This window comes from Acomys russatus, chromosome 10 (genome assembly GCF_903995435.1).
Source record: "Acomys russatus chromosome 10, mAcoRus1.1, whole genome shotgun sequence".
Taxonomy (NCBI): domain Eukaryota; kingdom Metazoa; phylum Chordata; class Mammalia; order Rodentia; family Muridae; genus Acomys; species Acomys russatus.
In genome coordinates, this window is record NC_067146.1 from 75,819,837 (window position 1) to 75,845,601 (window position 25,765).

At 39.7% G+C, this 25,765-nt stretch overlaps 2 protein-coding genes across 2 annotated transcripts in view; one reads left to right on the plus strand and one right to left on the minus strand.

Annotated features, from left to right (window-relative positions):
• Cntnap2 (contactin associated protein 2) overlaps window positions 1-25,765 on the minus strand; it is a 2,113,217-nt gene that overhangs the window by 704,451 nt on the left and 1,383,001 nt on the right. The window lies entirely within an intron of this gene.
• On the plus strand, window positions 127-1,277 carry LOC127194868 (glyceraldehyde-3-phosphate dehydrogenase-like). Its single transcript, XM_051152461.1, has one exon. The coding sequence runs from the start codon at window positions 196-198 to the stop codon at window positions 1,195-1,197; it is 1,002 nt and encodes a 333-aa protein (XP_051008418.1). The 5' UTR covers window positions 127-195; the 3' UTR covers window positions 1,198-1,277.

Below are 25,765 nucleotides of genomic sequence, written 5' to 3' on the forward strand. Positions count from 1 at the left end.
GGTGGGTAATGCGGCTCCCCTTTTCTGAGAAATAGGGGAGGGGTGGAGGAGGGAGGGTGGGGCTGAGAGGAGAGGATGGAGGGGACTAGGACAGGAATGCAAAGCCAATAAACAAATGAATTTGGCTCTCTGCCCCTCCCTGTTCCAGAGACAGCCGCATCTTTTCGTGCAGTGCCAGCCTCGTCCCTTGACACGATGGTGAAGGTCGGAGTAAACGGATTTGGCCGTATTGGGCGCCTGGTTACCAGGGCTGCCTTCACGTCTGGCAAAGCGGATATTGTTGCCATCAATGACCCCTTCATTGACCTCAACTACATGGTCTACATGTTCCAGTATGACTCTACCCACGGCAAGTTCTGCGGCATGGTCAAGGCTGAGAACGGGAAGCTTGTCATCAACGGGAAGGCCATCACCATCTTCCAGGAGCGAGATCCCGCTAACATCAAATGGGCTGATGCTGGTGCAGAGTATGTTGTGGAGTCCACTGGTGTCTTCACTACCATGGAGAAGGCCGGGGCCCACTTGAAGGGTGGAGCCAAAAGGGTCATCATCTCCGCCCCTTCTGCCGATGCCCCCATGTTTGTGATGGGCGTGAACCAGGAGAAGTATGACAACTCACTCAGGATTGTCAGCAATGCTTCCTGCACCACCAACTGCTTAGTGCCCCTGGGCAAGGTCATCCATGACAACTTTGGCATTGTGGAAGGACTCATGACCACAGTCCATGCCATCACTGCCACCCAGAAGACTGTGGATGGCCCCTCTGGAAAGCTGTGGCGTGATGGCCGTGGGGCTGCCCAGAACATCATCCCTGCATCCACTGGTGCTGCCAAGGCTGTGGGCAAGGTCATCCCAGAGCTCAACGGGAAGCTTACTGGCATGGCCTTCCGTGTTCCCACGCCCAACGTGTCCGTCGTGGATCTGACATGCCGACTGGAGAAACCCGCCAAGTATGAAGACATCAAAAAGGTGGTAAAGCAGGCATCCGAGGGCCCACTGAAGGGTATCCTGGGCTACACTGAGGACCAGGTTGTCTCCTGCGACTTCAACAGCGACTCCCACTCTTCCACCTTTGATGCTGGGGCTGGCATTGCCCTCAATGACAACTTTGTAAAGCTCATTTCTTGGTATGACAATGAATTTGGCTACAGCAACAGGGTGGTGGACCTCATGGCCTACATGGCCTCCAAGGAGTAAGAAGCCCTGGAGCCCACCCCCCACCCCAGCAAGGACACGAGAGCGAGAGAGAGGCCCTCGGCTGCTGAGGAGTCCCTGTTCCAACTCTGCCCCTGACACTGAGAATCTCCCCCTCACAGTCTCCATCCTAGACCCCAGAATAATGGGAGGGGCCCAGGGAGCCCTACTCTCTTGAATACCATCAATAATAGTTCACTGCACCTAAAACAAAACAAAATAAAAAACAAAACAAAGCAAAAAAACAAAACAAAAACAAGAACAAAAACAAAAAACAAATGAATTAATATTTTTTTTAAAAAAGAAAGAAAAGTCCAGAATCAGAACCTCCAATGGATAATTGTCAAGAGAAACTGACATGGTTCCTACTGAAAAAAACCTGGTGTTCAGTTAACTTTCACTATACTATGATTTCTAATAGTTTTCTTCCACAGTTATCTCTGCCTTTCTCTAGCATAGTTTCTCAAGCATAGTTAATGACTACATTCTCACAATCAGCGAGAGAGGTGAAGGATTAGTGCTATGGTATATAATGTGTATCCCAAAATTTTCCTAAATCATAGGATCCAGAATGATGCAGTTAATTTTGTAATTTCTTGAATATATATAATAATTTATGAAATATTTCAGTAGTGTATGCTGCCAGTGTCATCAATACTTATTTTATCAAATCTTGATAAATTAAAAGAAAAGCCTAGTTTTTTGATAACAGATTATCTTCTATAATTACTGAACATCAGTGAGTTAGGAAGTGCTCCAGGATACCCTCCAATTTGAAGTGACTCGGTATATTCCTGTAATATATTTTTTTGCAAACTCTTGAGAATTCCCATAGAAATGTTTGTCTTGCTGACTTTTAAAAAAGAATCCAAATGTTAAGATACATGACAGTATTTATAAATGAAAATGATGACTTTTTATGAAAATTTAAAATTTTTTTCTAGGGTCTTGAAATAAGTTTGAAGGAAAAAAAAAAGTGTGCATTTAAAATCCACAGAGATCTGCACACCAAAAGTCTGTAACTGAGTGAGGATGAGAATGTTAAAGCTTGCGACATAAAAAAAAAAAACCACATGCTGGCAAGAATAAGGATTAAAGTTACCACGTGAAAACAGTCCTGCTGAAGAAAGCATGTTGTGGGCAGAGAGCAGCACCTCTTCAAGTGTTTTCTGATAAAATGGCAAACTTGGTAGGTGTTTCAGAAAATAACCTAACTTATCAAAACCTTGTTTCTCTGACAGTCTATAAAACAGTGGTGGATGAAACGGGATAATCCCAGTACTAGCCTCTTGTATTCATGATAAGAAAATAACATAACAGGATAACTAGGTTCAAATCCGTCCTAAGAGTGTCAAATCTGTATGATCTCTTTTTATCATCAAAGGCTGAAAGAATGTGCTTTTCATTGCTTTGTGCCTTTAGATTGTGGATTTTACTCTGTTAAAATGTTGGTAAACCAGGTACTTTTAGTTACCGGTGATCAAAAATATGAAATGCAAAATGACAGACATAACTATGAGTCTTAACTTGTAGGCCAACCTGAGTAGCATGGTGAAGCCTTCCGTCGGTCTGCTGCATCCTGCCATCAAGGTGGTGAGTCCTTTAGACCCCTGCCCATCACTTCACAGTCACCTTAGGGTCAGATCCGGTGTCACAGTGTCACAGTGCCGATGTTCACATAACTTATGTTCTACTTAGTAATAGCCCAGAGCTGCAATACAGATGCTGTTCATATATGATTTTTCTTTTATTATGAGAGGCACTTGTTGTTAGTGCCCTATTGTGTCTAATTTATAAATTAAACTTCATAATGGGTATTTATGTGTTTGTATGTCAATACATATACATATATATACATACATAAATCACACATATATCAATGTCTAGATGTTTTGACAACATTGTGGGGTTCAATCATATATACAGTGAGGATCTTTGCACACACCCTCCCTGAGTAGGAGAAGAATGGTACTCATTCATTAACACTGTCTATTCTATGCAATGGATTTTGATAGTGTGATGAAGAAATGAGGAAAGTAGCTGTCTTTGCCACCTGTCCACCACAGCAAGAAGAAAATAGTACTTTGGGGGGGGGTGTGAATGATAATTATAGTTTTTTTTTAAAATCCCCCCAAATTTAATGAATACACACAAATTTACAATTCTTCTGTTTTATTACCAGTGTTTATATTCCTAATTTTCTAGTTAGCGTGCTGTATATTTTGAAGTTTCTTTTCATGTGTTCAAATCGCTCTGAGAAAACTTAAAAACACATATAATGTGGAATAAAAATTGTCATGATTGATAACAGTATTTAAATGAAAATACTTAAATGAAATAAAATTATCGATGTAATAAGTAAAATAGCTAAAAAAGTAGTCTAGTAGGTTAGGGTTGTTGGTGTTACATTTTTGCTTGTGATAGAAATGCCTGAACAGCAAGTCTTTTATGGTATTTCTTTACTTATAAAGCAAGTATAGACGAAAACCCCATGTATTTTACAAAACTTATATTATTTCTTATGTCACTGTTGATTACAAATCACAGCGTGTGTATCTGAAAGCTTCATATTTTCACCTGTTTGAATCAATATTACATTAATCCACATTTGTCCTTCATGGGGACATAGGACAAATACACAGAATAAAAATGCATTACCTGAAACTAATTGATGTTACTAAGCTATACTGGTAAATGTTAAATGTCAAATGAAAGAGAATTCCCAAAATGCTTTTCAATTAATTTTTCAATATGGCTCTAACTCTTACTCAGTTGGCAATTTGGATAAAGAAGTAAGCTGTATGGTAGTAGGGTCATTAGAGTTCCCCTAAATCATAGTCAGTCTCTCTCTCTCTCTCTCTCTCTCTCTCTCTCTCTCTCTCTCTCTCTCCCCCCCTCCCCCCCGACCCCTGCCCCCTGGGAAGATTTCTAAATGTGATAGCATTTCTTTGTTTTGTTTTTACTTATTGATTGTGATTTATCCTCCCTATACCCTCTTAGGCTTTATTTTATTTATTATAATTGGGTGAAAGAGGGAGGGAGGGAGGAATGGGAAGATGCAAGTGAGGAGAGAAGAATGGAGATGTAATCTGAATAAATTATTTAAATAAAAATATTTGCATATAACATACTTTGATCATGAGGTGGGGAGAATTTGGGGAAGGTCAAGAATATAATAAAATATTTTTATTAATATAAAATAATAAATATATTTATTCTTTAAGAATACCTATACTTATGACTCTTCCCCTAACTCCTTCCAGATCCACCCATCACCTCCCTACCCTTGTCAATTTCATGCTTTTTTGTTTTTTTTTTTTTTTAATAACTCACCGAATCCAATCTGTACTGCCCATATGCTTACAGGTATGTATGTGTGGTGCACCCACTGGAGCATGGCCAAACTCTTAAAGTGTTTACTATCCTTCTCCCCAGAAACCATGAACTGCCAAAAGATCCCCAGATAGGGGTAAAGGTTTCTGAGACTGTGCTCACTCTGAGAATAATAGTTCTGAAGTTGAGTTTTGTTCTCTAGCCTCATGAAAAGACTTAATTTATTTTTTAAAAACATAAAATAAAAGCCTTAAATGAGCCACAAGAATAATTCTAGTATGTGTTTATATGGTGCTTGCTGTAAAATGGGCATCTCTGTGTATATACTGTAGAGCTAAAGGCATAAGAAATAAGCAAGCATACCTCTGCAGTTTGTATAATGAAATAATTAGCTGTTACCATGGTCTCTGGACGACCAGCTCCATTCTAGAACTATGTGCTTGGGTACCATATGTGTGAGGGGTGAGTGGAATGGTTGTAATTTGGGATGGGCTCCTTCTGATCTCCAGTGATGCTTCAGCTCAGGTAAAGTGCTCACTCTGCCTTGTGGCTTACATTGCACAAAGTACTTCCAAACTTAGTCAAAATTGAAACTAATGAGTCTATTGAATGTTACAAATTCATCCTCCTACTTTAACATTTGTTCTTGTCCTCTGTTATAAAGCACCATGCACATGTAAATTTCACATAATTAGATTGCCCCATCAATCTGTTATTCCCCAATTACATAACCAAATAGTTACTGAATGAGATTTATTGGTAAGGTGCTAGGAAATATTTTTTAGGCTTCAGAAACCCTTATTTGCATATTCTAATTAGTGGTTTATTAATCTTAAATGCATAAGGAAATTAACTGCAGCTTAATCTCATAAAATTCATCACTGTAATCCTTTATTACATTGCTTTGATATACATTTTTAGCAGTTTGTATGCTGAGGCACAGCTAGAAGATAGAATATCCCATCCTCCTTTTCCAATTATAGGGCTTTGTCCACACACATGTCTGTTTACATTATATTAAAAGTGTTACATCTTTTAATAATCTTTGCTTTCAATAAATTTTTAAAGTATTTTCATTTCTCTCTAACAACTCTTTCTACTTTCCTTTTTGGAGGGTCTAGCCGACATCATGACTTCATCCAAATCTATTATTGATGAAACCAGAGGCAAGAACAATTCTCTGCTGAGAAGATGGCATTTTCCACATTATCAGACAACATTTGTGAAGTAAATGACATCAACCCGTTGAACCTCTATTAAGTCACATCTACATGTTAGGAGCTGGTGTCTCACATAGAAGGCAAACACACATGAGAAGATACCGCCCTCGGGGAGTTCTAAAATGGGAGGCAAAGTACAATTTCTCCTGAGTCCAGCCTCAGCTGGAGGGGGCCATACTTCAGAAGGTTCCCAGCATTCAGGTTTCTACAGAGCATATGTGATCCTTTATAACCCAAAGCACAAATGGAGTCCCCTGAATTTCACTACATTTTCTCTGAAGAATGTTCACGTAGGTACTGAGAGGGAGAGGGCCAGAGACAGGGAGGAGAAGGAGAGAGAGACATCACTTAGTCACATCAGGAATCTTCAAGCCATTAGAGTGTAGAAAGGCTTCATAAAGCTTAGCCATTTCTCAACGTTCATAGCAAGTTTCCACTTCCAACACCTTTCTATGCAAACGGTGATAAGTTCTGCATGTGATCTTTAATTTCTGATCTCACCTTGCAAACGACTTCAGAAAACATAACATTCCAGTGTTGTCACCCTAATATCATCTTTGTACACATGCCACACTCTAGCCGTTTGAGTATGTTTGTTCTACTAAACAACAGCTACAGTTACTGCTTGATCGTTGCGCCAGCCCTGGGCCAGCTTGCCTGAGACTGGCTAATTAAAATGAGCTATTCATTGCCCCACAGTTGTGGAGACTGGAAAGCCAAAGTTATCAAACTGTATCTGTCCAGAAACTATTTGTAGAATCACTACATGGCAGAAGGCAGAAGTTTCAAAAAAAGCAAAAGATGGTTGACCTCTCACCCTTTAGAAAAGAAATATTCATTTTTTTATTTATGTGTGTGCATCTGTTACATGTCTCAGGATGCCCACAGAGGCCAGAAAAGATGTCAGATCCCCAGGAGCTAGAGTTGCAGGTAGTTGTGAGCCACCCAGCATGGTTGCTGGAAACCAAAGTCTTTCTCTGAAAGAGCAGAACATGCTGTCCACTGCTGAGCCGTAACTCTAGCCCTAGACTCACCCTTGCATAATGACATCTGTCCCTACTTCTGATGTTGAAACTATCGATGATGATTAATCTCCATTGTCAATTTGATGAGATCTAGAATCACTTGGCAAATGAGCCTCTGGGTAGGCCTATATAGAGGATTATATTGATTATGTTAATAGATGTGGTGGGAAAAAATCTCATACCATGCATAGCACCCTTCCCTGTGCTTGAGTCCTGGACTATATTAAAAGGAGAATTGGAGGGGGCACAGCAATTCATGCTTTCTGCTTTCTAATTATAGATTTACTGTGACCAGCTGCCTCAGGGTTCTGCAACCTTGACATCCCACAATGATGGCCTTGCATCCTTCAACTGTGAGCCACTTTTCTCCCTTAAATTGATTTTGTCGAGGTATTGTATAACAGCACCCAGAAAAGTAACCAGTTCGTTCTCAAAGCCCCATCAACAATTCAAGGCCCCATGTCCCAACACTGACGTAATGGCAAATTTCAACATGATGTGAGAAGGCATTCAAACCGTAGCAACTGGGTACAAAAATATTACTAACATATTTTTCTGTTACTGTGTATTTTGTATGCATTATTTTATTAAGTATTACTTGTAGCATTGATGCTCAGTTGCATAATAAATGATGCACTATAATTAGCATTGATATTAGTACACTTTTATATTAAAAGAGGAAAGACAAATATTTAGAGGATGGCTGAATGGTGATCATGTTGGAACAACTTACAGTTTCTTGAGACGTTAGCTTGTTTGGATCTGCATGGTCTATGGATGATAAGAAGTAAATATACCCAGGAAAGGGCATTCATTACAGCTGCAGCATTGAGATATTTTTGCATATTTAGAAGCCACTGCTTAAGTGCCCTAAACTGACTGTCAATATGACTGTACCCACTGTTCTGGACCCTCTTCGTAATCTCCACATCACAAAATGGCAACATCCACACTGCCTGTTACTATGTGGGTGGTAATTACAAAGCAACTGAAGTGGGGACTTCAATAAAAACATGGGTTTTAGATCATAGGTTCAGGCAGAGAGAAAGGATAAAATCAGGATCTGTAATGAGTCAAATCTTTAAAAGCAACCTGGATCCTTGGAGCTGCCCACCTAGAGTCAGCACAGCAAAATCACATCTTTTATACTTTCATCTAGATTGATTTAACTCAGGTTATTGTCTGTGATCTTTATTTTAGATTTGGGTATGGTTTTTAATGAGTTCACTATCTACAAAATTATGACCCTTGCTTGGAACTGAAGACTTCTGAAATAATGTAAGGTAAACTTAAAAGAAAAATTCTGCCAAAGCCAGGCAGGGGGACATTGGCTGAAGCAGGGGAAATCTTTTGCACCTCTAGGAGGATCCAAAAGAAGATACTTAAGAGGCAACTTCAATGATTCCTTTTAATTACCACCTTGAATATAATCTCAGGGAGGGTTTGCTTGGATCCGGTTTGCCTGTGGTCACATCTGTATGGCATTACCTTGGTTGTGTTGATTGATAAGAAAGACCCAGCCTAAAATTGAATGACACCATTTCTGAGTTTCTGCCCTGGACTGTATTAAAGATGACAAAGTGAACATTTGTGCATCTTTTATTTTTCTCTCTTAGATGGTGGATGTGATGTTACCAGCTGTTTTGTTCGTGTTTCTGGTGCCTTGACTTCCCTGCCAAAATAGACTGAAACCTGGAATTATGGGCTAAAATAAACCTCTTCTCCCCCAAGTTACTTTCTGTTTGCATATTTTACCACAGAAAGAGAAATGAAACTGGGCTGCAGACTCAAAAGGTATCTGATGGTTTGTTAGGCTAAAACTGTGTCAGGGGCCAAAAAAATCAGTCAAGAGAGCAAAGATGCAGACAGAGTAAATGCTTCTATGTGTGATTGTGCTTGTATGTATGTGTACATGAGCATGGTGTGTGTGTGTGTGTGTGTGTGTGTGTGTGTGTGTGTGTGTGTGTGTGTGTGTGTGTGTGAATATAGCAGATGTACCCATACTTAAATGCTAGTGCATGTGGAGGCCAGAGGTCAAACTCAGGGATTGCTTGAGAAGCAGTCCCCACTCAGTTTTGAGGCAGCATCTCTCACGGAGATCTGGCTCTTGCTGGTTAGTCTGTGGTAGATGGGGTCTACCTGTCTCTGCTTCTTAAGCACTGGGTTTATAAACATGTGCCAACATACATGGCTTCTTAGGTGGCTGCTAGGGGGCAAACTCAGGCCCTCATATTTCTGTGATGACACTTTACTGGTTGATCTGTCAACCTCTACTTTTATTGGCCAGAAAATAAGTTCACATTTCTAACCTGCTCGTGTGTATGGAAAATACTCTACACTTTCTTTCTGAGTCCAGTTTTAACCAACTTCTTCAATTTACTCCTCAATTATAGCATGTTAGGGAGAAACTTCCAAGTAAATTTCAGATAGATGTTTAACATTGTCTGTTTATATCTAGTTTCTGAGTTTCTCTGTGGAGAAAGGAAACCTAGGAAAAATCAAACTACAAATGCTTTTCAGATGGTTGGCAGAATATTTCTTTCATGTACAATATTAGAGAAATGGATGTTCCTGAAACTGAAGCCATAACAGATCTTTATTATATTCCCGAAAACATTTGTTTCCTTAATTATGTTTTGGAGAGACCATTTTCCCTAAATCTTTCAGATAATGGATCACACTGTACGATGTCACCTCCACTTACTGCACTCATGAATCACTCAGCTCTTCACGGAGAAACTGATAAAAATGGGTGTCACTGGAGAAGAAATGACATGCTCCCATTAAAAACAGGCATGCTGCCGACTTCCACTGGCAATTCCTCTAAGGCAGGTGTACCAGTTGAGAAGTTATTTCAAATACATAGATTTATTATGGCGAGTTCCACGTGTAACATTGCTGGACTTGGGGATTTTTATGCAAGAAACTTTCAAACTTCCTTAATTTCTCCCGTAAGATCATTAAGCACATCTGTAATTCAGCTCTTTCCTCAGATCCACTTTGGGCTTCAAGATTCAATCTATCCCCATCCTCACCACCAAGTAGTAAAATATATGTGTTTTTAATTGCTCTTCAAATTTCATAAACCAAAATAACATATGGTTGTTTACAAAGATCTAATTAGCACATTTACCTAAATATGCTTTCATGGTTCTGAAGACATTAAAATTAAAATGCAAATTATAATATGGATATGAGAGCTGAAGGAGGATAATTTTAACCAAAGTGCCTGCAGGCAGATGATTTCCTTGCTCCCAGCTTGCCCGTTGGAGGGTCCTTCCCTGAAGGAAGAAGGAAGAACCACTATCTCCAATCAGAAGTCTTCATCCTCTGGCTGCATAAGACAATAGTAACAGAACTGGGGTATTTAAAGATACAGTGCTCGTATAGCCAAGACCTGGTTCAGAAAGTCAGCACTGAATGCTACCACAAAGGAAACAAAACAAAGAGAACAAGCATCAAAGGTGACAAAAACTCAGTCATTGGAAAAATTCTAGCACGGTTAATATTTCAGATCACTCCCAAAACATTTTCAGGAGAAGACCCACCCACTAAACATTTTCAGAACTAAGAGATGACTGCTGTGGCACATGCTTAGTTTCTGTGCTCTTAAAGCTGAGGAAAGAAGCTTGCTGGGAGTTTGAGGCCAGCCTAGGCTTTGTCATAAATTCTAGGCTGATCTGGACTATAGAATTAAACCATGTTTCACAAAATTAACTAACTACTTAACTAGCACATTTAAAAACAAAGCCAATTAAATAGAGCCCATATCCGATATTGCTAAAGTAGCCAAGAATGCTATTCTACATAGGCCATGGGCCTAGGGGACTACTATTCTGCTAGGGAACACAGTAATAAAATGACACCTGATGACATGTTTCTATACTCGCAGATCAGTGTGCATCATTCAACCCTCATCAGAAAAGCTTCTTCTTGCAGGAAACAAGAACTACCACAGAGACCCACAAATGGACAGTATGCAGAGATTGCGAGACCCTTTTGGAGCACTTTGGAGGAGGGAGAAAGATGGTAAGAGCCAGAGGTGAAAGGAAAAGTGTCTACCAGACACAACATGACCGACGCACATGTGAACTCGCAGAGACTGTAGCGGCATTGCATAAGACTTGCACAGGTCCAAGCCAGATGGGGGTCTTGGCTCTGAGAGGAAAGTAGACATACATAGGGTTCCACTCCTAGACAACTGATGCCTGCTGGGAAAGGGCAAAGCAGTTCTCTCTAATGGAGTCTCACTGAGTATATATCAGCAACACTCCAGGGGAGGCCACATGCTTGGGAGTAGTTGGACAACACAGAATGGATTCCAAGTTTTTTCCTTGAGTTTTAAAATATTTCTTTTACTCTGTCTTGTTTTGTTTTCACCTGTTTCTGTTTGCTTGATTTTTATATTGGTATTTTGTTTGTTTGTTTTGATTTTTTTGTGTGTGTACATTTTCTATTTTCTTTTTTTTCTTTTTTTCTTCCTTTTTCTTTTGAAGGGGAAGAGAACAAATGTTTGGTGACCTTTGCTGGCTGTAGCACTCAGGTGCCTGCACCTTGCCTGGCCAGACAGTAGAGTTGGTCTTGGTGTTGAGGGAGCAGGTGATCCAGTCCCAAGGGCATGAGCATGGGAAAGCTGCCCAGCCAAGATCCAGGGCTCTGAGTTGGCCCAGTCCAGCATCTACCCCATCTATGAAGTGCTGGAATGAAAGAAAGGGCCTGACCTGCAGACAAAAAGCTGCAAGATCTCCAGGACACAGGGCAACAACAGCCCCAGTGAGGATTGAGTATTGATAGTGTAACAGAAGCCAGAGACCTTGGAGCAGACCAATGACCCTTGCAATGAACATGTACAAGTCAAGCTGTGCAAAAGGAAATTCTTTGTGACATACCACAACTTCCACAGAATGATGTGGTTTTGTTTTATTTCATTTTTAAAATTTTATTTTTATTTTTAAAAAAATTCCTAAGGGGGCTCACAGTGGTGGAAGATGGATATGAAGGAACCGGGAGATGAGTGGGATTGTGGTGCATGACCTGAGATTCTCAAAAGGAAGATGGATATGAAGGAACAGGGAGATGAGTGGGATTGTGGTGCATGACCTGAGATTCTCAAAAGGAAGATGGATATGAAGGAACAGGGAGATGAGTGGGATTGTGGTGCATGACCTGAGATTCTCAAAAGGAAGATGGATATGAAGGAACAGGGAGATGAGTGGGATTGTGGTGCATGACCTGAGATTCTCAAAAGGAAGATGGATATGAAGGAACAGGGAGATGAGTGGGATTGTGGTGCATGATCTGAGATTCTCAAACGGCAAATAAAAGGTTTAAAAAAATAGTTACATCTTTTAAAAGAGTTTGATAAGAAGGTAGAAAATATCTAGGAGGAGATGGAAGAAGGTAGAATGATCAAAATATATTATGTGGAAAATTAATAAAAATAATCAAAGCCAATTAAGACCACAGTCTTAAGCAAAACCAACAAAGTACAAACCTCCTGCCAGGCAGGATACCCAGTCTCTTCAAGCATCTATGTTTTTATCAGCATATATTAATTACATAAAATAGTGGGTTTTACTAGGGCACATGCTTGCTTCTATCGTTAACTTCTCTTGTCCCACTGATTCCCCTCCTCTCTCCAAAGAATGCCCTATCTCCTTTGTGTGTGTGTGTGTGGAGGACCAGAGTTAAGATGACCTCAACTTAAAGACCATGGATCATCCTGGGAAGGGTTCAGATTCAGACACAGCAAGTTAGACAAGAACCTCCAGCTGCTGGATAACACTAAGATAAGACTCATTGCCATGTTTTTTTGTACACACACACACACACACACACACACACACACACACACAATCTTTGTGCATGTATATAAATTTTTTCATATACATTATTTTAATATAAGATATAAAATACAATTTTTATATTCCATATATAATTACAATGTCTAGGTTATATAATATTAATATAATGACTGTTATACTATATAAACAGTATAGATGTTTTATACTTGTATGTATTAATTGTTTAGAATAAGCCAAATTCTTACTGTGCATTTGCTAGCGATATTATAGGCTCCAAAGAATGAGGAGGCTTAAAAGGAGGGATGTATTAAACATTGTCCTTGTAAATCTAGCAGGTTTGAGAGAATTCCTAGTAATAACCCATACTAAACACCTGATGCTACATACTTTACATTCTCCCATCGCCAAGAGGAAATACTCTTAATTTAGAACGTGATTCATCATGCCTCTGACTTTCTGGTATGTAATGCCTGCAGCTTCCTTTTTGTATTTTCTTTATGAATGGAGGAGTATGTGGAAACAGAAGACACTGGAGTCACAACTAGAGAAAAGAATTACTGTCAGAGCATCCATTATCCAGGTAGAGGACTCACTGCTTTCCCCATGTCTCAGGATGCATATGATCCAATATCTCACATGTGTGGAAGGAGAGTGCTGATTATCTACACACCGTTATTCTGTACAGGCTGAAACCCATGCTTGGAAGGGACGGACATGACAATACTCCGAAGCCTAATGAGAGAGGCCTAACCAAACTCCTTACCTGCTGCATCAGCTGCAAAGTCTATTTGAGTGTCTCGTTACGATTTGACTGGTGTTCTAAAAGCCTCACCTGCATTCTAAGTCCTGTGGCATTTTTCATTGTATGTATCAACTTGGCTCTGCCAAGGGGTATTCCAAAGCTCTTACTATTTTGCTTGGAGTGTGCCTGTGCTGTGTTTCTTGAGATGTTAGTATTCACATCCCTATACTGAGTCAAGATCTCTCCTATCAACACAGGGACATCATCTATCCCACAAGAAACTGAGTAAACAAGAAAAAAAAAAAAACAGAGGAAGAGATAATTTGCCTATGTTTATCTAGGGTATCTATCCTTTTCTGTTCTCAGGCAACAAGACTTGAGCCTTCAGGCCTTGGAAACTGGACTAGGACTTTGCCCGTGGTCTCTGTAAGGGGTATGTAGGTATTGGATTGTTTTGCTTGCAACCCTGATGAAGATGCCACGGTATCTGTGAATATGTTCTTATCTGCAAATCAAGTCTTTATAGATATATAAAGTTAAGGACCACCAAACAAAACCATCCTGGATTTAAGTTAGGACCCAAATATCTAAATCAAATTACTATTGCACATAAAGCAAAGCAAATTAAACAGAAATAAAGCTGGGTGCGATGGTACATGCCTGTAATCCCGGCACCCAGGGAGGCAGAGACAGGTGGATCTCTCTGAGTTCAAGGCCAGCCTGGTCTACAAAAAGAGTCCAGGACAGCTGAGGCTACACAAAGAAACCTTGCCTCGAAAAACGAAGTGTGTGTGTGTGTGTGTGTGTGTGTGTGTGTGTGTGTGTGTGTGTATGAGAGAGAGAGAGAGAGAGAGAGAGAGAGAGAGAGAGAGAGAGAGAGAGAGAGAGAGAGAGAGAGAGAGAGACAGACAGACAGACAGACAGACAGACAGAGACAGACAGAGACAGCGACAGAGACACAGAGACAGAGACAGAGACAGAAAAAGAGAGAGAGATTACATGGAGACAGAAGACTTCACATCCTGGAAAGAAGGGACATGACCACAATTCAAGGAAGGCCTGGAGCCATTTGCTACTGGAGAACCGTTGGTGAGGATTTGAGCCTTTGAGGAAGCTTGCCGCTGCTAGATCTCTGATAATGAATCCATGAGTTACCCAACAGTGCCAGGAGAAATTTCTTTTAAGATATATTTTAAGATGTTGTTGTGGCAATCATAGAACTACAAATAGACCTGCTCATGTTAAACGTCTGTCATAGTAACTTTAAGGAAAAAAAGAAACAGCTGATTATGCACAATTTTAATAACATACCCTGAAATCAGGGAACTCTAAAGAACAAATTAAAAGCTACATGAACGTTTGAATTACTAACAGACCAAAAAAAAAAAAAAAAAAAAAAAAAAAAAAATCACAACTTTAGTAATAATAAAAAAAAAGCTAAACTGATTTTACTTGGGAAAAAAACCAGAGTGACAACTCATAGTTTATATTGTGCTTTTACAGAATGGATTCTACCAACAAGTTCCATCTATCACTGTAAATTTTTTTGATCTTATCAGAATGAAAATAATTACTTGAACTCTATTGCCTTAAAAACTATGCAAAATAGGTTACCTCAAAGATTATGCCTCCTAATACCCCAAAACTCAGCAAAGCATATTGAATTGCTATCTATAAGATTAACTCCATAAATAATATCACATTGTTATAATGCATCACTTCCATCTTTTAACAATGGAATAAGGGCTGTTTTTGTAAGGAGTATTACCCTATTTTCTCATCAGCTGCAGTTTTAAACATCTTTAGAGGCAGAAACTATAGCAATAGCAGTTTGCAAACGAAGTAGTTTGTAAATCGTGTTCTCCCAAACAAAACAACAACTTTAATAAAAATGCTCTCTAAGGAGAGATGAAACTGTGAAGTCTTTTATTTAGCATTCTGATGTTGCTGTGTATGCCTTCTACAAAAAAAAGAGTCCACCCCTGAAGCTACATCTTTCCACCCAAACCCTTCTATCCACAGTGAGAAGCTGAGATGAAGGTCTCATGCTACCTTCATGTGATATCTACACTTTCTCCACATGTGTTCCATTTATTCCACAGCTTAACGTTCCTTTCAGAATATTAAAAAAGGAAAACAATTTTCCATTTAAAATATTGTTCACATATTGTTTAAAATGTTATTTTTGAGACAGGGTCTCACTATATAGTCTGGGTTGACCTTGAACTTCTGTCCCATCTTGTATCCACTTCCCAAAGGCTGGGATTACACATGGATTCTACTATGCTCAAATATATTATATATTATACTTCTGTCAAGCAGGTACTGCAGATGAAAGAAATACATTTATAATGATTGTATGCAGACATACTTTGTTACCTATTCTATTATTTAAACTCATAAAGCTTGAATTTTTTTCAAAGCTCCAGGTGTCTACAATTAACACTGAACATGTGTTGAGGATCTTTTACTCCATTTAAAGAACTTTGTTCCCTGTCTTATCAGAAAAGAGCCTTTGATATTTTTAAGGATGGTTAGTGCCGCCCTCGGGTTGTAGTCATCAGCACCAGCAAAGACATCTAATTTAGGTTCAGCTGGAGGTAGGTGAAGCAGCCAATTGAAAGGGGGAGGCCACATGAGCAGTGCCTTCTCAATGGGGTAGTAGGATAGTGAGATCATTTTTATCTCGAATAGCTAGGAGGCAGCATGCCATGGCGGAAAGAAGATGAGCTTCCTCCAAACTGCTGACTTGTCCCCTCCCCACATAGTTACTTCATCACTCTTAGCCTCAATATTTTACTTGGCTGGAAAAAATTGGTATAGAAATGCTGTATGGATTAAATAAGATAATGTATGTCAAAGTACACCTCTCACATATGACTAACAGTGGCACACCCTCACAACTTGGCTTTCTTCTTTTAGCAAAGTCAACATGGACAGAGGAACTGCAATAGTGCAGCTGAGATTGTGGCCAAGTACGTGATGCCTCACATAGATTGGATAGGATGCAAGGAATCCGAAAGACGTGGGTTAACTGCTTCGTGTGGAAACACTGCAAGTTATTGGCAAGGTTCCTAATCTGGTGAAGGAATCATCTTCTTATTATATCTTCTTGTTATGAAAAATGACTGTACACACACAAAAAAAATGAGGGGCAGGAGAGATGGTTCAGTGAGTAAATGCTTGCTGTGCCCTTGAGGTCCTCTAGCACACAGGTAAAAGCAAGCGTGGAATCACATCTATAAGAGGAGGAAAGGAGAGGCAGGTAGGTACTGGGGCTCAGTGGGCAGCTATCCTAGCTGACACAGGGGGTTTCTGGTCTAGTGCACCACCCTGTCACAAGTAAACAAACAAACAAACAACAAACAAATAAGATAAAGACATGATCATGGAAGGCATGCTGATATAAACTTCTAGAATCCATACTTCTCTAGATGGAGAGCACATACATGTCTATAACACACACACACACACACACACACACACACACACACACACACACACACACGAGAGAGAGAGAGAGAGAGAGAGAGAGAGAGAGAGAGAGAGAGAGAGAGAGAGAGAGAGAGAGAGAGAGAGAGAGAAGCTGTCTCCATTGACGGTTCCTGTCTATTTTCATAAGGCCAGCCAAAGAACACATGGCTGAAATAAGGATGCTTTTGATTTTGCAAATTCAGGATCAAACTTGGCTTTCAGTAACCTTGAATCTAGCTGCAACCGAATCAAAGCTTTGAGATACTTTTTTTTTTTTTAATGGAAGAAGCAATGCTGTGAAAGATCAAATAAAAGAAAAAAAAAAAACATTGCAAATAAGGATGGCCTTTTGTCCACTATGAATTTACAAAAGCAGATTGTCAGAGCTCCCTCAGAGGAGGAGGCTAATGTTCTGAAGTCTGAAGACTAGCTAAGAATGTTACAGGTCTGGGCCCTCTACTCCAACAGGGAACTATCTATGAAAACAAAAAGGACGTTTCTTCAGTCACTTTTTTTTTTTTTTTTTTTTTTTTTTTTGTGAAATCACTTATGCTCTCAACATCTCCCAAATGATTGCCAGGAATTTAGTTTTAATTTCCTTGAGCATCAGTTTCTGAAGTCTGCTAACTTGAATCGAACAGCTAGAATTCCTGAGGAAGTATTTGTACAAAAACCTTGCATAGGTAGGCTGTAAATGGCATGTTCTATGACGTTATTCTTTTATTGGCTGTTCTGTTTACACAATCCAGATTTACAGAGTGCAACACAGTGTTTGTGCATTGCTTACATTTGCATAAATATGTCATTTGTGGTCATTGCTTTTGATATCTTTGCAGCAGGATCATAGTTAGAACTAAATGTCCCTGTACAAAGTTCAGTTGATACTTCATTTAAACTTGTGATACTTAGTCCAGGAATAACTTTATTCTGATATTGTAAGTGGTTTGTATTTTTAGATCCTGGAATGTCCAGATATGATGCAATTTTACAATAAAGATTGTACAGAAAGGAGGCTTAGCATCCCCGGGAACTTCTCTATTTTGTGAGACCATGGCTTCATTTAGGCAGCATCTTAAAAAAATGCATGATGTTTGATTAATGAGCTTAAGTTTGAAGAGGAAGTCCTGCAAATAATATAGCTCATTTTCCAGTACACACACACACACACACACACACACACACACACACACACCCATTTATTCAAGGGCATCTTTCTTAGACCTTACCATCTTTCCCTTCAGATCTCCATCCCACCATAGGACCCAATTGATGGGTGGAAAGTATGAACCTTGAGGCTTGTGTATTAGAGGCACCACTAGAAATCTTTAGAGTTGAGCATCATTTCATGTTGCAATAAAGGCTTGTGTTCTGTATGCAATGGTCTTGTTCTTGGAAACAATTTGGGAAGCATCCTATACGTCATCTCACTTTTAGGGAATTAAGATGTATGTAAAAAGGTCTCAGGAAGATCAACCTAGTTACTTTAAGCAAGCAACTTCATTGTCTCTAGGATGAGCATCGCTAGATCCTAACTTTTCTTGGGATTTGGTTTAGAACATGGAGCTCTTTGTCTGAAGCTGAACTGCAAGTTTTCTCACTAGCTGTTCTATGTTCTACAAGGCCTTTTGGAGTTCAGAGAAGCCTGGTCTGACCCTTGTTTGTGTGCTGCTGATCCACAAGCCCACGCTCATCATGTTATCCAGGGAATGGACAACCACATGGGACATACCCACACTGGGTGTGGTAGGGTCAGGACCTTGACTATTGCTCTCTGTCACTACTGTCATCTCCTCAGGATTCAGGAGTGATCTGGGAAACATGTACCCAAGACCTTAATTATTAAAACCAAACCAACCAAACAAGAAAGGAACATGGCACCCCAGAAAATCCAAGATTGTACAGATTGCTGCAGATATTTTCTTTGTAAGTTAGGTGATGTACTACCCTATGAATCTCGAAGATGACTATGTAATTTACAGAATAACATCCTTAATCAGAAGTGTCTAAAAACAGAAGTCCCAAAATGGAGAAAGAGGGATATGGCAAGAGTGAGATATCTTTAGTATGACCTGGGGCCAGGGATCATAGAAACTTCCATTTTGTGGTGGGATCACAGAGGAAGCAGAATCTTATTACTATTGCTCTTCCAGCTCCTTCATGAAAAAAAAACATTTCACTTGTGTTTTGGTGGAGAATGGTGCGTACTTTACCATAGTGAGGAAATCTTGAGAGGTACTAGCCTGGCAGATGTGATAATCATCCGTATAAGGACAGTAGCTGGGTCCTACGAGGAGGCAATACAGATGCCAACAAGAAGGGACAAAATGCTGAACTGCCTGAGCACATGGACAGGAACCTGAGGCTGTGACAGGCACCCAGAGTCACCTTCCAGGACAGCAGGCTGGGAACCAGAGTCACTGTTTCACTAACAGTGAAACGGCCTACTGTTAAAGTAACACCACCATAGCCTAAGTAAGAATTTTCACACAACAGTAGATGTGGTGTAGGAAGTGGGTGGCACGTGGTGAGTGAGTGCGGTGTATGCTTGATGATGTTCCTCAAGAGCCTTAATACATGGTCTTCGGCACAGCAATTTCACTTCAAGTCTTGAGCTGAAAAAATTAAACCCCTATGCAAAAATATGGCTTCTGGATGCTAATTTTAACATTATAATAAAGGTTTCCGAAAAATATTGGGTTAATAACATTTATGACACAGAGGCATATTTATTTCTATTGAACAGTTTCCACTGCATTTTCTTTGATTGCATGTAGGAAATGGCTGTAGAAAACATTACTTTATGCATTAGAAAGTCCAAACAGTGAAAAAGGTCCAGTATAGTCACACTAGACAATGGTAGTAATTATCCCCAGGAGGCAGACTTCTAATTATTTTTAATATATGTCTTATATGTAGGAGAGGGGAGCTGCACCCTTGAAATACCAACAATATGGTTGTCAAAACAAGGCCTGAGCAAGGACAATACCAGCCGACATGCCAACATCGATGGGCAAAATCTCACAAGATGTCCATTCTTAGATGAAAAGCTGCAGTCAAATAATGGCTGCTGAGACAGGGAAAGTAAATCTTCCTGGGAAGATTAGCCTCTTCCTTATTGGTCACTCAACATCCAGTGCTCACGTCCAAGACAGACAAAACAGCAACACTGAATTGATTTAGCATGCTGTGCTTACATACTTAAATGTATGCATATAAGTAACAATAATAATTAAAAAAAGAAAACATGATAAACATGAGAGTAGAAAGAATGGTTGGAGGTACAGTAGGGGGAACAGTGGGTAGTGGAACAGGATATAGTAATAGAGGGTTGGGGTGGTCAAAGTCTATTATGAACATATATAAAATGCAATTAGGCCAAACCAGTAAACAGTAATAAAAATGGAAAAGACTTATTTTTCTTTTCTAAACTTTGTATATTGATTTGGTGTGAGGATTCAACTTTACTTTCCTGTAGTTATATAAATCAGATGTTTTGACAAATAATATTTTAGAAAACAGTTAACATCACTATATACTCTTAAGAATGATTCAAATGATATAGCTACACCCAAGTGTTGGTAAAGAAACATTATAATGGAATTCTCTCATTTTTCTAGTAGTGATATAAATTTGTACAATATATGTATGAAAACATAGATATTCTCAATGAATGTGCAAAAGATATTAATGCAAATGTTTACCATGGCTCTATGTGGAAAACCTTCAAACTTAAAGTAACACACAATTACTATTCTACTGTGAAACAGAAGATAAACTACAGTACACCTAAGTGCACAGCAATAAGAATAAGCTGTGTTGTTTTCACCATAAATGGCTTGTCAAATTTAATAGTGAGCAACATACACTAGATACAAAAGAGCACACACTGCACTCTGCAAAAGAGCGCATACTATACATGATGCAAAGCTCAAACCAGACACTGCTAATATGGAGAGAAGGGAGGGAACTACTGATGAGATGTAAAGTGAATAAATACATTAATTAAAAAATTAGGACAGTGGTTACTCTAGTGACAGAAAGCATCAGGGAGTATTGTAAGGGGTCTACCAGGGTAGAGGTAAAGTTTTCTCTCTCGGTCTAAGTCCTAGTTACATGAGTGTATATACTTTATAATGAGTAATCAACCATCATATCTGTGATTTGTATCATAATAAATTGGACTGTCAGAGAAAGGCTGGTTTCAGGTTAGAGATGAGAGAAGTGTGACCTTCAGACATCTGTTCCATATGGGGGAGTGATGAGAGACTTACAGACCATTGTAGCATCGCTTAAGAAGTCTGGGTCTAAAGCCAGAGAAACTAGATTTGAATCCCTGTATTGCTGCTTCTAGCTGTATAAACTACAGAGAGCTTGATGAGGCCAGAGATAGGGGTGGAGGCCAGATTGCAGAAGACCTTGCAAAGACAAGATAAGGATTTGGGGCTTTATTGTAAGTGTGATGGAAAGCTGTTCTATTAACACCATACGCCATAAAGAGACTTTGTAGGAATAAAAGAACACAAGGAACTGCATCCCAATGATAGCAATAGCAGTATTTGAAAAGCACACACTTAGTATTCCTGCTGCAACATGCCCTTATCTTGAAGGAAAGAAAACTGGAGTAAATGCTGAGGATGTGCCTTAATTGTGATATAGAACAGCAAAAGGATGTGGAGAAAGCAACAGGATAAAAATCTCAATGCACGTTTTTAAGGCAGATTCTTCTTGTATAAATGTGTATCCACTGAGCAACAGCCACAGAAGCAGGTGACCTTAGGGGGCAGAGAGCAAATACTTTTCTGTATTCCTCCGATTATCCTGAAACTAAAATGACATAAACAAAAGCCTTAAAAAAAGACTTATTGTTTTATTTGTGTGCTAAGTGTGTACGATTGTGTATGGGTGTGCACATGTAAACGCAGGTGCCTGTGGAGGCTGGAAGAGGGTTCTGGGGTTCCTAGAACTAGAATTATAGTTGCTACCCAGCTGAAATTCTGAGCACCAAATTCAAGTCCTCTGTAATGGTTGTTCTTAATTACTGGACCCTCTCTCCAGCTATGCTCCCATGATACAGGCCTGTGGGTCCCCAGGGAGACAGGTTAGACCCCACCCATCCTTTCTCCTACCCATCTTGGACACAGCCAACAGAGGAACATCCAGGCCTACAGCTCTCCAGGAATACCCAGCCAGCAGAAGTGAGCGGTCTGCTGGTCTGTGAGCTTCACTATCAGGCACAAGGCTTTGCCTGACTTCCTGAGGAGTCCTATCAGCATCAGGAACATTCAGCTATCACCAGGGACAACCAGATGAATACAGGCCAGCATAAGAACACAATCAACAAGAGCCAGGGAAGCATGGCGTCACCAGAACCCAGCTATCCTACTACAACAAGCCTTGGACACCCCAACACACCAGAAGCAAAAGAAGATGCTCTTAAATCCACACAGTAAGGCAGTGCTAAGGGGAAAGTTCATAATACTAAGCACCTTCTGGAGAGCACACCTAAAAGCTTTAGAACAAGAAGAAGCAAACACACCCAAGAGGAGTAGATGACACAAAATAATCAAATCAGGACTGAAATTAATGACTTGGAAACAAAGAGAATAATACAAAGACTCAACAAAACCAAGAGCTGGTTATTTGAGAAAATCAACAAGATAGACAAACCCCTAACCAAAGTAACTAAAAGGCAGAGAGATGGTATCCAAATTAATAAAATTAGAAATGAAAAGGAGAACATAACAACAGACACTGAGGAAATCCAAAGCATCTTTAAGTCTTACTTCAAAAGTCTATATTTCACAAAATTAGAAAATCTGAAAGAAATGGGTGATTTTCTTGATAGATTTCATTTACCACTGGTAAATCAAGATCAGGTAAATAACCTAAGCCATCTTATAACCACTAAGGAAATAGAAGCAGTCATTAAAAGTCTCTCAACCAAAAAGAAGTCCAGTGCCAGATGGTTTTAGTGCAGAATTCTACCAGTCTTTCAAAGAAGAACTAATACAAATGCTTTTCAAACTATTTCACAAAATAAAAACAGAAGGAATATTGCCAAATCCATTCTATGTCTATGAAGCCACAGTTATGTTGATACCTAAACAACACAAAAACTTAAAAACGAAAAAGAATTTTAGACCAATTTTCCTCATGAACATTGATGCTAAAATACTTACAAACCGAATCCAAGAACACATCAAATGCATCATCCACTGTGTTCAAGTTGGCTTCATCTGCATCTGCATCTCATTTGCATCTCAGGGATGCAAGGATGGTTTAACATATGAAAATGTATAAATGTAATCCACAATATAAACAAACTAAAAGAAAAAAATTACATGATCATCTCATTAGATGCTGAAAAAGCCTTTGACAAAATCCAACACCCCTTCATGATAAAAATCTCAGAGAAATCAGGGATACAAGGCTCATACCTAAACATAATAATGGTAATATACAGCAAGCCTATAGCCAACATTAAATTAAATGGAGAGAAACTCAAAGCAATTCCATTGAAATCAGGGGACAAGACAAGGCTGCCTACTCTCTCCATATCTTTTCAATATAGTGCTTGAAATTCTAGTGACAGAAATAGAAAACTAAAGGAGATCAAGGGGATACAAATTGGAAAGAAAGAAGTCAAAATATTGCTATTTGCAAATGATATAATACATAAATGACCCACAAAATTCTACCAGAGAACTCCTACAGCTGATAAACATGTTCAGCAAAGTGGTTAGATACAAAATTAACTAAAAAGAATCAATAGCCCTCCTGTATAGAAATGACAAATGGATTGAAAGAAACTAAGGAAACAACACCCTTCACAATAACCACAGATGATATACAGTATCTCGGTGTAACTCTAACAAGTCAAGTGAAAGACCTGTATGGCAAGAGTTTTAAGTCTCTGAAGAAAGAAATTGAAGGAGATACCTGAGACTTTTAGTAGCAGGAGTCATGGCATCTAAAGAGGGCACCTTCTAAACAGACAGGACTCCTAGTTGAGGGAGGAGAACACCAACCAACCCACAAAAACTTTGACCCAAAATTTACCCTGCCTACAAGATAGGAAGGGATAAAGATAGAGCAGAGATTGATGGAATGTCCAACCAATGCCCGTCCCAACCTGAGGCCCACCCCATAAGAGAGAACTAACCCCTGACACCATTAATGACAATCTGCTATGCTTGCAGATGGGAGTCTAGCATAGCTCTCCTCTGAGAGGCTCTACCCAGCAGCAGATTGAAACAGATGCTGAGACTCACAGGCAAACATTGGGTGGAGCTCAATGAGCCTGATGGAAGGGTGGAGGGAAGGATAGAAGGACCCAGAGGGAATAGGAGCTCCACAAGAAGACCAACAATGCCAACTAATTTGGATCCAGGGAGGGTGGGTGGGCTTATGGTGACTTAAGCACCAACCAAGGACCATGCATGGAATGGACCTAGACCCCCTACACATATGTACCTAATGGGCAACTTGGTCTTCATATGGGTCCACTAATAAGGGGAACAGGGCTGTCTCTGACACGGACCCTGTTGCCTGCTTTTGGATCACTTCCCCCACTATGGAAAGAATGTGCTCAGCCCTGATGTGACCTGATATGCTGGGGTAAGTTGGTAGGGGGTTTCCCTTTTCTGAGGCATAGGGGAGGAGGGATAGGGGGAAGAAGGAGGGAGGGTGGGGCCAGGGGAAAGGAGGAAGGGAACTATGAGTAGGATATAAAATGAATAAATAAAAAATTTAATAAAAAAGCAAGCATCCTGACACTAAGACAGAGATCCTTTCCCCATTCTCCCCATTTGGCATGTCCTTACAGCATTTGGCATTGTTGTTTGGCCAGAAATGCTTTTAGGAGAAATAGTATGGTTTTTTTTCTTGGCTAATTCACCTAAATTTTATAATGACAATATGAAAATTGAAATACTCATAATATGAAATATAACCTACAAATATGGTAAATCCCAAGAGCCATTCTTTTTTCCTTTCTATATGGACTTCTGAGTAACATGATAATTACCAAAAGCCTTGGAAACTTTTTTCTTTTGGCAGCATTACAAATAGGAATGACTTAGTTACCTGACATCCTATGGCATCACTTCACACATTAAAGTACCGTGAAGTCACTGAGCTCCCCCAAATGAAATGTGTGTATGAAGTCTCTTATCTTAGTACCCAAGGTTCTGACTGTTTGGAAATGTAGCCTAGAAGCAGGTCATTAAATTAAAACAAAGTTACTAGGGCAAGCCTCCCTCATCCACCATGACCTGCTGAGGTTCTACCCTGACTCACGGGGAAGATCACATATGACCCTGGGGGACACAGCCATCACTAAGATGAGAAGAGATGCCTCAGAAGAGTACTGCCGATATCTAGACTCTTGAATCTGAGGAAGTGTCTACAGCACTTTGTATATCACCACCAACAAAGTCTACACCACTCAGTCTTTTGGCAACAAACCACCATCTTGAAGATCCATAGTTCCCATAGATTGGGTGACTCAGAGGTGGTCACAGCAGTTTACGAGAGGATGTGGATTGGCACACAGTCCCTTCACCTTCCTGAAGGACATGGCCATCCCACTGAGAATCATGAGAACTTCTCTTTGAGTTTCTCATACTGTCAATGCCTACTTCATTATATTTTTAAGCAACAAAAAGTCAGATAGTGTGAAGTTATCCGGTCAATAGTTCTATTTAAAAAGGTTCTTCTCTCCTGTATGGATGGAATGGAAACAAAATAATGAATGGTATTAGCTATCCTAACCCTTCAAGACATCGGCTCTTTTAGGATGGCTTCAGTCAAGGGGCACTAAAGCCACAGGTTTAAAAGATGGATAATTGTTTTTGAAGATACTACATTGACTTGTGAGGTAAAAGATGCAATGTGAGCTTGTTGGGACTAAAGTAACAGTGTTTTGAGTAGTACGTAGTTTAAGCAGCAAACATTCAGTTTTCTTACAATTAC